The sequence below is a fragment of the Ammospiza nelsoni genome, chromosome 3 (genome assembly GCF_027579445.1).
Source record: "Ammospiza nelsoni isolate bAmmNel1 chromosome 3, bAmmNel1.pri, whole genome shotgun sequence".
NCBI lineage: Eukaryota > Metazoa > Chordata > Aves > Passeriformes > Passerellidae > Ammospiza > Ammospiza nelsoni.
The window spans coordinates 60,972,401-60,988,095 of NC_080635.1; the positions used below are offsets into that span (position 1 = coordinate 60,972,401).

The following is a 15,695-nucleotide window of genomic DNA, read 5'->3' on the forward strand; positions in this document are numbered from 1 at the left end:
AGTACTAAAGCCATTCATCAGATCTGAAGCAGAAACTAAAAACAAACTGAGAAAAATTAGAATTCAATTAAAAATGTTGCTGGTACCTGTGGAGCAGGGAAATAATTTCCTTGGGATTGCTTTTCACATATGTAAGCATTTTCAAGAATGCAAATGCTATATCAACAGATACAAAGTATTAGACTTTGCTTTCTTTCACATTTCTGTAAGCCTCAGCTAGAAAACATGACAATCACATTTACAAGAATCAGACATTGTCACTAGGACGTTGGAGACTGGGGTCTCTCTACTCACTTTAACTCATCTTGAGCCATTTTTTCTTGCACACTGAAGTCTCTATTTCTCATCTCTATGACCATTCCTTCAGCCTCACTCTGAAGTTCTGGAAGACTCTTCTCCAAAGTCTTGTCTTGAGTTCTGAGTGTCTCATTCAATTTCACAGCATCTTCTTTTGCAGCTGCAGGGGACCAAAATACATTATGTAAGGAGCTAGTAATTAAAAACAACAGAGAAGCTGCCTACTCGATCAGTGGCACACAACTTGCACTGGTTATTTCTGCTGTGATCCAATGGTCAGTAACAAATGAGAAAATAATATATGTTTCATCAAACTGTTTATTATAGTTCACTTTTCAACACAATAATTGAACAAGTCTTTATATCCAGGATGATAAATACATTGCTCCCCTCCTCCTGCTCCTCAAGGAAAGAATTTGCACTGAACCTTCAAAACAAGCAGAAGACAGTTTGCTATATTGCTTGTAGAATTAAGGAGCATGGAGGACAAGCAATGAAAATTAGGCTTAAATTACTTTGGAGAACCTTAAAATATGTCATTTTTAGCATTCAGACTTAACAGTTCTGGGAAGAATAAACAATTGTGAAATTTAAGAAAATGAATCAGAAGAGGAGTGAGACACCCACATATGTTTAGAAGAAGATACCCATAAATGGAAAAAAATTTGAAGGTTGGAGTATATGAAGGTTTATTGTAAATGTGTTTGGAACAGCCAAATTATTTCAAGCAGATAAAACTGTACACACAGCATCATACTCAAGGATGGACTAAAATCTTTCTGCCATAGCACACCACAACATATTAGAATACTCACTTTCAGAAGCAACTAGGTCATTTATAGCAAACAGTTCCATCTTCAACTTTAAAAAGTATTGCTGCCCTTCCACAGTACAGAGCTCCCAAGTAACTGATTTCTCTAAAATGGCACTGTTCCTGGTCACAGGGGTACTTATGAGTATTTAAAATTAAATATTTAATTGAAGACATTGAAATCAGTATTTCAAACCTCAGTAAATTACTATTTCCTCTACACATAGTATAGGTTTAGAGCAAATTACGAAGAAAATCTAATCTAATCTAATGATGTCTTTGATTAGCTGGCGAGAACTGAGATTTGTGTCTTTAATAATGAGTGGTTTTGTGAGGTCTGGAAAAAGACTACACTTTCCTCAAATGGATCATGGATATCTCAAATATTTACTATATTATGCATCATTACTAAGGTACCTCAGGCCAGGAATAAGTCTATATTAATTTTTTATAATTTTATTTAAAAAATAGTGAGTAACGTCCCTGAATATTTACATAAAAGAAAAATGAATATATAAGCTAACCTTTTCTTATGTTCAGAAAAACCTATACCAAATTTTATCCTTCTCTTCTCCTAACCATGTTTTGTTTTGTGTCTCAGTGGAATGCAAATATCAGAGTCCAGTGGTGGTAAAAGGTCTGGGTACACTGACATAGACAAAGGCTAGGAACTGCAAAGAAGGGAAATTCGATAGCTAAGAAGGAAAATTAGTTACAGCTACTCAGACATTCAAAAAGTCAACAATCAGCTCAGTAGAAGTGAATAAGCAGTCAGAGCATGGTCATTAGAACCAGTCACTACAAACTTCTCACTTTTAATGAGGAGTTTTGTCAGTGAGGTAAAAAGAATGGATGAGAAGAACGTTGCTGTGTTATGAATCACCAATGGCATCCAGCTGTAAAAAAAAGTTATTGGGACATTATTAGGAGAGCAGACATAGTCAAGTTTTACTCCTCCTGAAGAGCAAGACACTGAAAAAACATCATTTCATGCTTTTTGGCTGTGGTTCAGAAACACAGATATACTTTTCAGCAGAGAAAAGGAAATTACATGAAGGTGAGTAGGAGATTTGGGAGAACGCTCTTTGGTGCAATTCAGCCTAGAAAAAAAAGGGGCCAAAGTGGAATATGATTTCTCTTTGCAAATATATCTGGTGTTGGGGAAAGGAGGAGAAGTACTAGGGAATGGAAAAAAACATCTATTTGAGCTAAAGAACAGGGTTTGCTAGGAAACATGATGAGAAACTAAACATGAATATTTTTTGCTAGAAATGTGAACTATGGCAATTATGAAGAGTACTGAAACTGCCTCCTATCCAGATTGTGCGTATTTGTAGAAATTACTTTGAAGATGAGCTTTTGAAAGTTTTTGATAGTAGGAGAGTGGATGCCTTAACCCACAAGGTATCTCTCAATCCTGTGATGTGTATTTCTCAATGTGTATTTCATGTATTCTTAAAATGTTAACTTGGCCACTAGGCAAACACATTGATTTAAAAGTTTTTGTCCACTTCTGAGATACTGCATAAATTTATTTCACCCCTTCAAAATTTTCTAACTCTGTATTTCCTACTGCTAAACCTGCTTGAGGAAATTTTTACTTGAGCTACAAACACTGGGCCTAAACTGAGTAGTGTCAAATACTTTGTTTTGCTCATCATCCCAAATTCATCCTAAAATATGGGGAAGATGGTCTTTTGTTTAAAAAAATTCTCAAAAATTTGCTCACTTTTTCTTGTTGCTTTTCCCACAATTTTTTCTTGTCAAAGTTACAACTCCTAAGGATATCCTAAAGTGCTGTTCAGTTCACTTCCAAAGCACATACATGGAAGTGTTACACAAAAGATAATGTAAAATGCATTTTATAGCACTTGGACAAAAGTCAAAGCTTTTCTTTTCAATGACATAAGCCTTCAAAAGCATAGCTACTAAAACCAGCGCTGCAGTGAATATTTGGAGGAGGAAAGAGCTGAAAAGTCTTTTTCAAGTAAAAAAAAAAAAAAATCTGTATTTGCCAATTATTGTAATATTTTCAGCCATTATCTTATTTAATAGCTTTATGAAATATATAGGTCTTGCTTCTTAAGGCCATCTAGAATCTTTTTTTCTCATAAGTATTTATTGCAGTGTAAGTGCAGTGAATCAGTCTGTGGAAGACAGAGCATTGACTTTGGCTCCATGCTTAGGTAGGGTTAGGAGTCACTTGCAAATTCTAAGCAGCAGATGTTCATTAACAGCAAGAAATAAGTGCATTTTTGAAGTAAAGCTGGTGAATTAAGATGAAGTGTTAATGTACCAAGTACTAAAATTACACCAAACTTTTTTACCAATACATATTTTTAACTGCTTTGAAAATAAACAAAAGCTAAGCACTGTTTGTTACTTCATCATAACAGCTCTTCAGATAACTGCAAAAATCCTGAAGGAACATGCTCCATTTTCTTCTAGTCTTTGTTCATAATTACCAATACATTAAGTGTTCATATAAACTCTATACATAGATTTGAAGAAAAATTTGAGGACAGTTTACTGCCTTTTCTTCACTCAGCACTTTAAGCACATGACATTTCTCAGCAAGTAAAGTCTTCCTCATTGTCTCTCAGACCCTCTTCCCCTAACATCCTCCAGTTTGCTTGAGAAACAACTCAAGTACTTCAATTTTTTCCAATACCTTCAGCAGCTTGGAGAATGCCTTTGACGAACTGTCCAAGAGATTTCGCTCTGTCATTAGTCCTCTCGGCATCCTGCCTGGTCTGCTCCCCATCTGCTGTCACCTTGGTAGCCTGGTGATAGCAATTCAGGGAAAATATAATTAATGAACAGGCCAAGGCTGCACTATGTTATATTCCTACAGGCTGAATACATGTACAAAACTTTCCTCAGGCCACAGGCAATCAATGAATTATTGATCAGATGCATGGGGAATGAAATGCTCTGTTCAAGTACACAATTAAATTTTATTACCTTTTCCTTTAAATGGAAATTGGAAGGCTTTATTTTAGGTTCTTAGAAATCTTACTTGTGTGCAGCAGCACATCAATGGAGACAGGATTAAATTATCCACTGACTAACAATATCTTTGCTTAAAGAAATGCTGTTTGGAACCTTTTAATAGATTCTTCAGGGAATACTTTCCATAGCTTCACAATTGTGTACTTTTCGATTGACAAAGTGCAGCAGGTACTGTGACCTCTTTGCTTCTTCCCTGGAGGTGTTCTCAAAGAGACAGTTCATTCCAACAAGCAAGAAGAACTTTAAATCAATACATTAATTTGACCAAGACAGAGAGAGAAAAATAAAGAGTAGTTTTATTCAGCTCTAATGCTTGAAATTGGTCATTCATGACATATTGGGATGCTCAGTAAAATTTAAGCTTTCTGTTACTAAATGCTTTATAATTATACTGAATCACAGCAGCAGCAGAAAGGGAGACATCTGCTGCAGGCCTGAAAAACATGCTGAGGAAAGGAATCATCTTAGGACACTCTACTTAGCTCTTGAGGTCCCTATTTAAAAATTGACCCTTTTTTATTGAAAAGAAGCTAAACATTTCAAGACACAAAGCTTGTTGAGCTGTACTGCAAACCAAAAATAAAAACCAAACCAAACAAAGAAACAAATAAAAAAAAACAAAAAAAAACCCCAAACAAACCCAATTAAAATCAAACCACCAAAACCCAAAAAAACCTCCAACAAATAAAACCAGTAAAACCCTAGTTTTTTTCTTTAGGCTTTACATTCCCCATAAAATCTTGAAACAAGGCATTATGAATTTCCTAGTCTCTGTGAAATGGCTAGAAGGTCAATAAATCAAAATGAGCTTAGGTTTTCCCTGACTTGAACTGCACAAATTGTTTCTCCCTTACAAAAAACCCCACACTTTTCAGTAATAGTCAGAGAAATAGGATCACTTAAACACATTTATTTTTGCCTGATTGGCTTCTAGATGGCAGCCCTCAAGGTACTTTACACCTGAGTTTCTGAAATAAAATTCCTGGCATTATCATTCCACTTACAATTTTGGGCTACTTCAGAGTAGTTACACTGAAAGTAATTTATATGAAAACGGTTCAGGTAAATAGAAATATACAGGAAGAAATAAGAACCCATGCAGACTGGGGGGAGTTTGTTCTATTCCATCCCTCTATCAGTAGAAAAAGTCTTTTCACACTTACACAGCTTTAATCATACTATTGGTTATTTCCTCTAAGATTTACAAACCCTTTTTACCTGCCTGGATATAGAACTAAAATATTGCTACAGTGAGCTGTAAGAGGCAATTGGGTTAGAAAAAAGGCAAAAAAATCCAAATGGTCTTGATGGACCACTGCTCTAACTCTCCTTGGCATTTCTGATGTCATTTAATTCGTCATGTAATTGAAAAAACTCATTATTTATTATCAAACCCTCCAGAAGAAGCCTTTTATTCTTTGAGTTTTATTTGTTTGGAATATTCACATTCAGTTTTATTATACTCTATAATATTTCTAGTCCTTTGCTAGAAATGGTGTTTTACAACTTACATATTCCTTTCTTAGTTTTGATTACTTTTTCCACATTCATGCTAATTCAAATTGGCCACTTTAACCTCTCTATTTATGGCTGAATAGCATGTACCACATTTTTCTGAAAATTAATCTGTCACTGAACAATTTTCATTTCCTTTCAGTGACAGCTCTTTTTAGCACTTAAATTCCATTCAGGTCCACTGAAGGCCTTCTGTATTTTGACAGAATTTCCTTTGCTGAAAAATCGGCTTTTGCTTCACTATCTAGTCTAGCTTTAACTCTGTAAACCATATTAAATAGTGAACATCATACTGTAGCTGGCCACAGCTAATTAAATGTTTTCATTTGTTAATAAGGTCCTAGTAATTTTCTACATATCTACAATTTACTACTACTGACTTCTGTCAGTTTTCAGCATCTTCTAACAGTTGAAACAGGCCCAACAAACTCTTGCTGTGGGAGCAATAAGGCAGACTGGACCCAGAGCAAGGGTTTGGAAAGAGTCTTGTAGAAGTTATTTGGACACAAATAAAACTTTTTGGCATAAAGGAGATCCCTACCATAGAAATCAATAAAGAAAGTATTTGAGATTGGTGAACATGCTTTGGTGATGCCCACAGCTTAAACTTAGTGATGGAGGTTCCATGAAAGGCTTTGCTCCAATCTGGAGCAGCCACTTAGCAATTTAAACTACAAGCAAGTGTTAACAACTATACACATTTTTTTTTTTTTGTTTTGGGTTTGTTTCCATGTTTATTTAGTCTGCTTATTTAATATTAATCAAGACTTAAAGAACTCCTCTTTAAAGAACTCCTCTCTAAGGAGTTCCTTAAAGAACTCCTCTGCTAGTGGGCTGCAGACCACAGAAGGAGGTGTAAACACAGACATGTACAGATGGAAGTTCTTGGCTTTCTCTCCAAATGTTCCCAGCTATTGCAAATTAAGTTGCTTCTGCTACTACTTCCAGAAATTTTCAAGTTAGAGAAATTCAGTACTTTGGGAGAAAGGCAAAAGTTTACAAAGACAAAAGAAGCATTTAAAATCAAGATGAGTGATTCTGATTCCTGCCTTTCTTGAACACTCTGAAGGTACCTAATTAGAAGGGAAGTTAGGGGTTTTGATGAAATACAGTGAACTGAAAGGAATTGAAGATATCAGTTCTTCCTCTGGTGGTAGGTGTGGGAATGTGCATGCAAACATGTGAACATAATTAGTGCAAGAAAGACATGAGGATCTTCTATATGGCAAAACAAATGAAGCACAGAACAGCGTATAAAAAGAGAAAGGAGTGCCGCACTGAAGTAAGAGATTATTGGTTGAAAAGAGACCCCAGGGAAGCAAAACCCCTGAAAGTCTTGTAGTGACTAAATACTACTGTCTTCTATATTTTATCTTAAAATGCTTAGAATTTTTTTTCATGGAAATAGATTCCTCACCAATCCTCACCAGCTTTTTTCTTCATCAGTACTGTTTCACTTTGAAAATACAGTGAGCCTGCAAATCAGATACAGGGAAAAACTCTGGCATCTATGGTGGTACTCTGTACTCCAAGTGCCAGCCATTATGTAGTTAGTAGTTGTATCTTCATTTGGAAATGAGCCTTGAACACAGGGCTCGTTCTTCTTTTGGACTACTATTCTTATTTACAAATACAGAAGGAGAAAGGTAGGACCTGCCACCAATTTCCAGTCCCTAAATTAAAAAAAAAACAAAAACCCAAACAAAAACTACCCCAAACTACTCCAAGTAACTCTGTAAGGATAACTGGAAATCATAAGGCTGCTTATTTGTCACAATGATGAAAATCTGCAAAAACGTAGTGGTGATAATGTGGCCACCACAATAACTCCCCTAAGATCACACTTTTGATGTTTTTTCCTTCCAAGAGTTGTCTACAGAAGGTCAGAATCTGCATTATTTTAGGTCATCTCTATTGGGGAAATTACAAAAAGCATATTAAAAAGAGCAACTTGCCAAGAGGAAAAAAAAAACTGTCTTAGCCTAAGATTGAGAAATATTAATAGAAGCAATATTAACTTCCCTGCTTGTAGAGCTGACATGGGTTAATATTCAAGCTAGACTTAAAACTACTGCAGTTGCTTTTTGCAGAAAAATAAAGGATCAAAGAGAAGTGGAAAAGCAAGTTTTCTCACAACGTCAGTACATACAGATAGATACTGGTGTATGCATGCACATGTCGGTGCCTACATATGCAAACACACTTCAAATGCTTTCTTACCCACCCCTCACTTCAAAATTGCATAAAAATCACACAAAGAAAACAGCTTCTCTGAGAATTTTAGTTCCTTAAGCCATGTGGATCACAATTTAGAGACATGATGCTAAAACTGCCTGGATTTTATATGATTCTCTGCAGCGTATATTGATCAGTACACAGTACTCCACATCTTTCTTATTTGGTTCTTTCAACGCACAATCGTGACTTTTGGTAGTTCTTCCCATCAATGTACTTCGGACAGCTTTATTTATACTGAGTCTGGTTCATATTCCTATTTTTTTCTCCACTAGGTGGCACAATTTGTATTATTTTCTTAGACATCGTCTTTACTGGCTAAAATGAGGTCTATTTTGAAATAAAACCTTTGTAACAGAAAGAGTACATAGCACATCTATTGAAATCCAGAAGTTGCTAAATATGCTCATAAAGGAAATCTAGAAGGCACATATTTAACTAAACTTGCACACCTCTTTAGTGAAGTCTTATCCAGGTAAGATCATTCTTGGGTCATCTGTTTTGAAGTGAAAAAGCTTTCTTACCTTATTAAGTTTTGCAGAAAATATGTGTCAATATATTGGCCCACAAAAAGAGATTTTTAGAGGACTTCCTGTCATTTTAGACACTGAGACCGAGAATCATCTTATAATTCATCTATTCATTCATGTTTAATGCATATTGAGAAGATTTCTGTCATTATGCAGCCTCAACCAAACCCATAGACCTCCATGTGATCACAGACATACTCTTGTCAGTAGTTCATCCATTTCTGTCACCAAGGTATCCAGATTTTCTCGTGCTAGCTGAAGAAATCTCTCTGGTGCTCTCTGAGGTGAAAGCAAATGCTGTTGGGAAAGAGATGGGAGAGAGAAAAATCTGTATGTGATGGATGTCAGGGCTTCCAAATATTGAAGAGAAGAAGCATCAAACATTTCATTACAATATGCAACCCCTTTTGTCACTGACTTGTGTCACATTCATCCAACAGGCTTTTTTCAGGAATCCTGTCAACTTTACATAACTTGTAAGTATGGTAGGGAATGTACAATATGTTAAATACATAACCATTTTACAGACCATCAGCATGAAGACTATTTTATTTGTATGCAACATTGCTTTTCTATGCCTGAAGTGTAACTCCTTGCACATATGTTCAGAAATTACTGTTGCAAGATTTATTTATTAAAGTAAGTAAAAATAAATAACTGTAATACTTATTTATGAATCAAAGCAAGGCTAAAATAATTAAATCTTTATTTTTTCTTCTCTGAATGTACATACAGCTTTGAGGTTGAACAGAATCAAGTGTAGTTGTACTGAAGCTCTGATATTTATGGATGTGAATACTGCCATCATACCTTTAATTCCTGTGTCATGTTCTCAAAACCATGCAACATTTTATATGGAGCAGGCAGTGGACCACTAAGGTTAACACTCAGGATCATCTGGTTTAGCCGATCCAGGTCGTTGAGAAGGAGTCCTGTGCATTCATCATCGCAAGCTGGGGGAAGAACAACAAGGCTGCTAAACATTTCCTCCTGCTAAACATTTAAGACATTTGACTTGGATATTGTGTGGCACTCATGCAATTCTGGGGTAGGTAACACCGATTTCATAACTATTACCCCAAATGTGTAGTGTGAGAAAAAATGGAAACAACAGCTAGGGAGTAGGAAAGACATTATGGCTTAGGATTTAGTAATGGACAGTTTAATATAAAACACAAAGATCAAAACTGATAGGCTTAGCTCACTAAAACAGGAAATAATTAATGTTGTCCACTGTGGAGTAGCCAATATAAAATGTTAAATTATACAGGTAATTTGGATGAAGTTTGAGAATAGCAGATAGGCAATTTGGAGATCAGATGGGCAATTCAGAGAATCTAAGGAGCTCTATAAGAAACACAATATGCTTATGGATTTGAATGCAAGAAAAAAAACCTTAAAAATGTCCATATAGCAGCATGGCCAAGCCTACTAAACCTGTAATGCAGACAGCTGAAAGCATACAGGTAAAAGTACTGGTAGCTTTCTTTTAAAAAAATGGTTTTCCCTACCTTTTTTCATTAACCAGTTTATAAGCTTTTCATGTATGCTTCTATTCTTTCAAATATCCTTCAGGATGAAAAATACTGTTGTGTGCTGCATATATCAAAAGAAGTTTGCATTTCCTCCCTCCCTTACTTTTGATTAACCATCACAAGATATTCTCATCTTGTATCATTTATGCAGCAGAGAGGAGAATTCTTCATCCTTTAGAAAAGAGTTGTGGGAATACCTTTCTGCTTCTCTGCATAAAGAGCTAGCAAACCCAAACATCTCAGGAGACAAAGCAAACTGTGGAACAATGAATTCACTGGTGATGTTAAGAGACATGGAGAGTTGTACCTAAAATGTTACAAGCATGTAATTATTTATTTCAGCAAAGCTAGGCAGTTTAATAGCTAAAAAACCTCGCTAAGCAAAGTGTATGTTTTTGTAGAAAAGAGAAGTAATTTTCAAAAGAGAATTACTTCTTTTTTCCTGAAATGTGTTCTTCATGTAGATTACATCTTTTCTGTTCATTAAAGTTTTCATAGTCACCTAAATATAGTTATTACTCTTTTGACTGTTCAATACACCAAAGACAAAGAGTAGAGTCAAATACTGAGGCAAAAAAAGGTAAACTATTTCAATACAGCATGAAATTCAAGCGGGGATTGAAAAGGAGAGCAGGTAGATGCTGGATTATCGTAGTAAGAAGTGGGTGCAGAAGGCTAGATACTACTGTTATTTTAAGACTTCCGTTTGCATTTTCATTGCTTCCACTTGCAGACTCCTTCCTCCTATTTCACAGTATTTTGTTACATAAACTGAACTGCACTGGAACGGCAGTCAATAACTGTGGGCATGATACATTCTGATTTATGCTCCTACATGAAATTTTACCTCCCCCCAACTTATTATCATCCCTGTTCTTGCCATCTGTGTGCTTGCCTTTAGAAGCCTGAGAGAATTCTAGGAAAAGCAGATTTTACAGCAAATAATGTTTTATATAACAAACACCTGTTCTGTAGTTGATCAAGAAGGTAAGGAGACCAGATAATCATTCTGCAGGATGAAAATAAGTGATTTTGAACCTGAAAAGAGTTGGCTTTTATAGTTTACTTTAGTTTTTGCTGTGTTTTTTTTTTTTTTTCCCACATATTATTTCACTCATGAAACAAGGGAAATCTATTCACCTTCAAAATTTTCCTAGTGGTTGGTAATAAATTGCTAAAAATTTGTTATGTGTCAAAGACAAACTCAATTCACACCAATGAGAAAAAAATGAACAGCCCATAAGACATGAAGTATTCTCAATGAGTGGGCAATCAATAAGTGAACGTTCAGTATAAATTAGCACCTCTTGTAAAATAATCAGGTTGAAAAGAGGAACTGCATCGAGTGAGACCACAGCTGAGTAGATGAAACAGGACTGAGCTGCTCCAGTATTCAGTCTGTAATGTACTGTAGCTATGGGAAATATTTCAAAAGCGTGATTATATTTTGCAAGACTAAATATTTCTGTGTCTATCTATAAAGCTGTCAGGATAAATTTGTGTCCAATATTAACAAATGCAGCACTAAATCCAGATCATTACAGCAGTGGAAGCATGTCAGAGGCAAACCATGCAGTCAATATTACAATAGTTCAACAAGCAATTAATGCAAATTACTGCGTTTTCCATTTTCACCACACTCTTCCATGCACACTAAGTCTCTAAGGATTTTGACTTACCTCTTGTGAGAAATATGCCCAAAGTATGCATGCTAAAAGAAATTCTTTTAAGTTTATTCCATCTTACAAAGAAACATAATGTGTAATAAAAGAAACACATCTGAGTCACAATGTGTTCCTCCAACTGAGTGATTATCTGACACAATTTTGCTTTAATACCTTCGTATCTGTGAATATTCAGAAGACTGTGTTATGACTAGCAAATTTTTGGTCTAAGGGCAATCATGCAATCTCTGATGGGAGGTGGTATCCTATGATACTCAGTGACTCTTCAGTATCAGCTTCCGGTTGTTTCAAACAAAGTGTTGAACTACTGTTAGCTCAATAATCTGTTGGCTATTACCTCATTTTTCCCATTTTGGCACTAGTCTCACACCAAATACTAAAACAGCCTTCCTGTGCCTTCCAAAACAGAACCCCACTAGAGAGCTGAAAGCTTTATCTTCCTTGCCACTGCTGTTGGTTCAATGCAGCTTACATGATCAGTATGTCTCCAAAATATGGGAAAATTCATACCTAGATCAGGGTCTAAAACACCTACAAAGGTTTATTTCTGATTTTTATTATCTAGAAATCCTGCTGGTTCTGATACATACCAGCAGTAGCTGAGCTTAAAGATTGCTTGATTTGGGTGAAAGACAGGAGTGTGGATCTAAACTCAACAGGAGTTCATTTTCTCACAAAAATGGAGAACAAGTGATAGCTTATCAGGCTCTAGGCCAAGCAGGGATGGCTTAATTGAGCCCATGCAGCCCAAGAAGCAGTTGCCCAACACAGATGTAAATTAATTCTTACAGCTGAGATACACAGACACACAGCACAACCCAGAACACTGAAGAAGCTAGTCCAAGGCTTCATAAACGTAGTGTGACACACATTCTTTTCAGCTCACTCTGTAAAGGCTCCCAGCACCTGCTGAATTAAGGGCTGTGTAAGAGCTGGGAGAGGCTTTGTTTCACAGATTCTGCAAGATCTATCTCTGACAGAGACAGCATCTCTGCCTAGTTCTGAATTCCATGATATCTGCCTAGGCTGATAACATGGAGCTCCTCACTGTTTTGAAGGGAAAACTTTGATTCTGCCAGAACTGGTGGCTGGGAGCTCCCTTGTTCTTCTTGGTGTAGGGCTGTGATGAAGCATAGATTGACAGCTGGGAAAAAAAAATCTCTCTCATTGCAAACATCAGTCTTGAGTGCAAATACTTAAATGTCCAGTACCTGGTATTAAAGGAATCTCAATATATAATTTTCTTCTTCTACCACTCTTGAATATTTAAATATGTATAGATGAAAATTTGTTGACTGCAGCAAGGCCGAGGATCTTTTTGTTTTTTCACCCCACAAGACTGAGTTAAGGAAAAATTCCTAACAATGAAATATCTGCTTGATCTCCCCGTGTCTTGATTGCTTCCTGTTCAGTCACATCAACTGCTTTACATTTAGGCTTCTGCTTGACCCCAAGCAGCAATTGTGACAGCAGCACACATCCAAGGAAAGGTTTTGAAGTTTGTGTTGCAACACAGCTCAAAACTTAGAAGACCTTTTTTTCTGAAGTCTCCATTGTAGTTATGACAGATACCCTGAAAGCATTCAGAACTTGAGTTCTGACTTGCCATATAATATATAGAGCCAAACAACAATAAAGCCTTGAAGTTCTCACCAGGATTGTTTTGTTCCATAAATATGGCACAGCAGTGAGCAGAGTCACTGTGCCCATAATACTGCCATCTAGGCCTCTTCATTTTATGTACTACAAACTCTACAACTGAAGTGAAGTACAATGTCACAAGGTATAACAAAAAATACACAAGAGGATTACTATTTCTAAGAAAATACATGATTGCTACAGGCATGATTCAAAATCTGAGAGAAAATTTGGGAGAACTTTTGTCATACTTGACAGTATACAAGGATGCTGGCAGCATTATTAAAATTAGCTCCCAACCATCACTATTTATTCTTTGGGTACTGGCTTTTTCAAAAGAGAAGGGAAAGTGAACCTACAAAGTTAATTGCTTGAGTCCAAAAATTGAGTCCGAAAGTATTCATCAGCAGAGTGTTGTGAATATCTGTATAGGACAACCTAGGTGGTTAATTAGCAGGGGAAATAATTCAGCCATTAGCCATTAGAAATTTCTATGATGTGTGGTAAACCATACTCTTGTATTGCTTATTAAAAAAAAAAAATCTACTTTTTGGAAATAACTTTTCATTCCCCGATGGAATCCTAGAAAAAACAAAATTGTTCTGTTCTAAGAATATAATGGCAATGGAATGGGCCATGCACCTATAATTATATAACCATTGCTATTTATCTGCAAGTGGAATCATCCCTCTTTAAGCAGTGGCTTTCAAAATAAATATATATTCTATTTTACCTGTAACTCTCTAAAATATAACTGGTATAACACATCACTGAACAGTGACATGCACTAAGCAACTGAAAAATGACACATTATTAAAAAAACAGTAAAAATCCAGTAAAACAGATTTTCAGCTATATCAGAAATAGATCACTTTAGTGAAAATGCATGCTCCTTTGCTTTCCCCTCCACCTTTTCACTGAAAATCTTCACTTAAAAAATCTTTAGAATCCTTATGATCAGGAGTATGTTAAATTCTAAACATTATATTGAAAGAAGAATGCATTACGATATTTTGGCTAAAATACCTCTCTGATCTGATTTAAATACACATTATTTGGTTTTTCAGGTTTGTCAGGTTTTTATACTGTGTGGTGGCCTTTTATGGAATTTGACAAAAATTCATTATTTAAATGGTTATTCTTTTTTAATTATTACAAAATCACTTTCTTTAATATTAACTATACTATACTAACAGAACAGCTTAATCACTATGTCTTATACTACTTATAAATAATTTTTCAATATGGCTGACTGTATTTGAATGTATTTTCTTTAGGTTAGACAACTTTACCACCTAACCAGGGGTTCTCTACACTTCTGACTGGTACAATGCAATTGCAGTAGTTGAAGTGGAACCACAAATGAGCAAGAGGAGGTACATGCAGTCAGTTCATCTTAACTACTGAATGCAAACAGGATTCTGCTCTTGACGCTGATTAATTTTCTGTACTTTAAGAGTACCATTTTTTTTTGCTTTTAAGGTTTTTTTACAACTGAAGCTGGTCAGAAGGGAATTTACTATTTCGCAACTGATTGATACATGAAAGTAAAAAAATAAATTGTATACAGAACCAATTCTCAGTTGCATTAAATTCAGATTGGAACAGCTCAGTGTTCTGACAGCAAGGATGGAAAACTTCAGGTTGTCTCAAAGGTGTTTCTAATGGCTCTGTGACAGGACAAGGACTATTAAAGCACATTAGGGGCTGCAGCAATGAATCCTTACCAACAGCTGCACTGTGAAGCCTGTGACATACCAGACACTGTCTACCACTGGCAAATTCCCACAAAAGCCAGGCTTGCCACACTCTCTGTGCCACTGACCTGTGTCCACCACAGGCTACAAAGGTTATTGATCAGGCTTATTTTCTACCATGTCAGGGGTACTGTACTGCATTAGCAAAGGCAGGTGTGGAGTATATGGGTGCTGAGGAACCTTTAAACAAGAGAAAGATCATACAGTAAGACCTAATAGGCACATAAAATGTGCCTGAAATATACTGAAATATTAAACTGCAGTTTATGCAATTTATGATATGGTTATTATTGATGTGGTATCAACAGTAAAAAACTACTTCCTATGATAGGGAGATTTAAAGTACATCCCATCTGCTCCTATAGGTGGTTCTTATCTTTATGACTAAAGAAAAGAAATCTTTGCATTTGATTCCTCACTTCTAGTGGTCAAATGAAATGTCCATATACATATGTGAAGAACTGTTTTTATGGTAGAAACTGACTACTTAAAGTTAGAATGTAGATAAGTTAACAGCGTAGGCATATTTCAACACTCAAATTTAAATATGTTCCAGTTAAATCAGAGATTATAGCAAATAACATCTTTCAAAGCAAAAAGGTGGAAAATTTCATTTGCCTGCAAACAGCTTTTTCCATTCACAAATAGGATTTTTAACCTTATTATCCACACAATGAAAT

The 15,695-nt window shown here is 35.8% G+C and overlaps 1 protein-coding gene across 1 annotated transcript in view; it reads right to left on the reverse strand.

Moving 5' to 3' along the window:
• LAMA2 (laminin subunit alpha 2) overlaps positions 1-15,695 on the reverse strand; it is a 335,803-nt gene that overhangs the window by 71,590 nt on the left and 248,518 nt on the right. Inside the window, exons 33-36 of the mRNA XM_059468183.1 lie at positions 9,211-9,353; positions 8,599-8,697; positions 3,780-3,891; positions 295-457 (exon numbers count right to left, since the gene is read on the reverse strand). Of these exons, the coding sequence (XP_059324166.1) occupies positions 295-457; positions 3,780-3,891; positions 8,599-8,697; positions 9,211-9,353 (517 nt within the window). The remainder of the gene's footprint in view (positions 1-294; positions 458-3,779; positions 3,892-8,598; positions 8,698-9,210; positions 9,354-15,695) is intronic.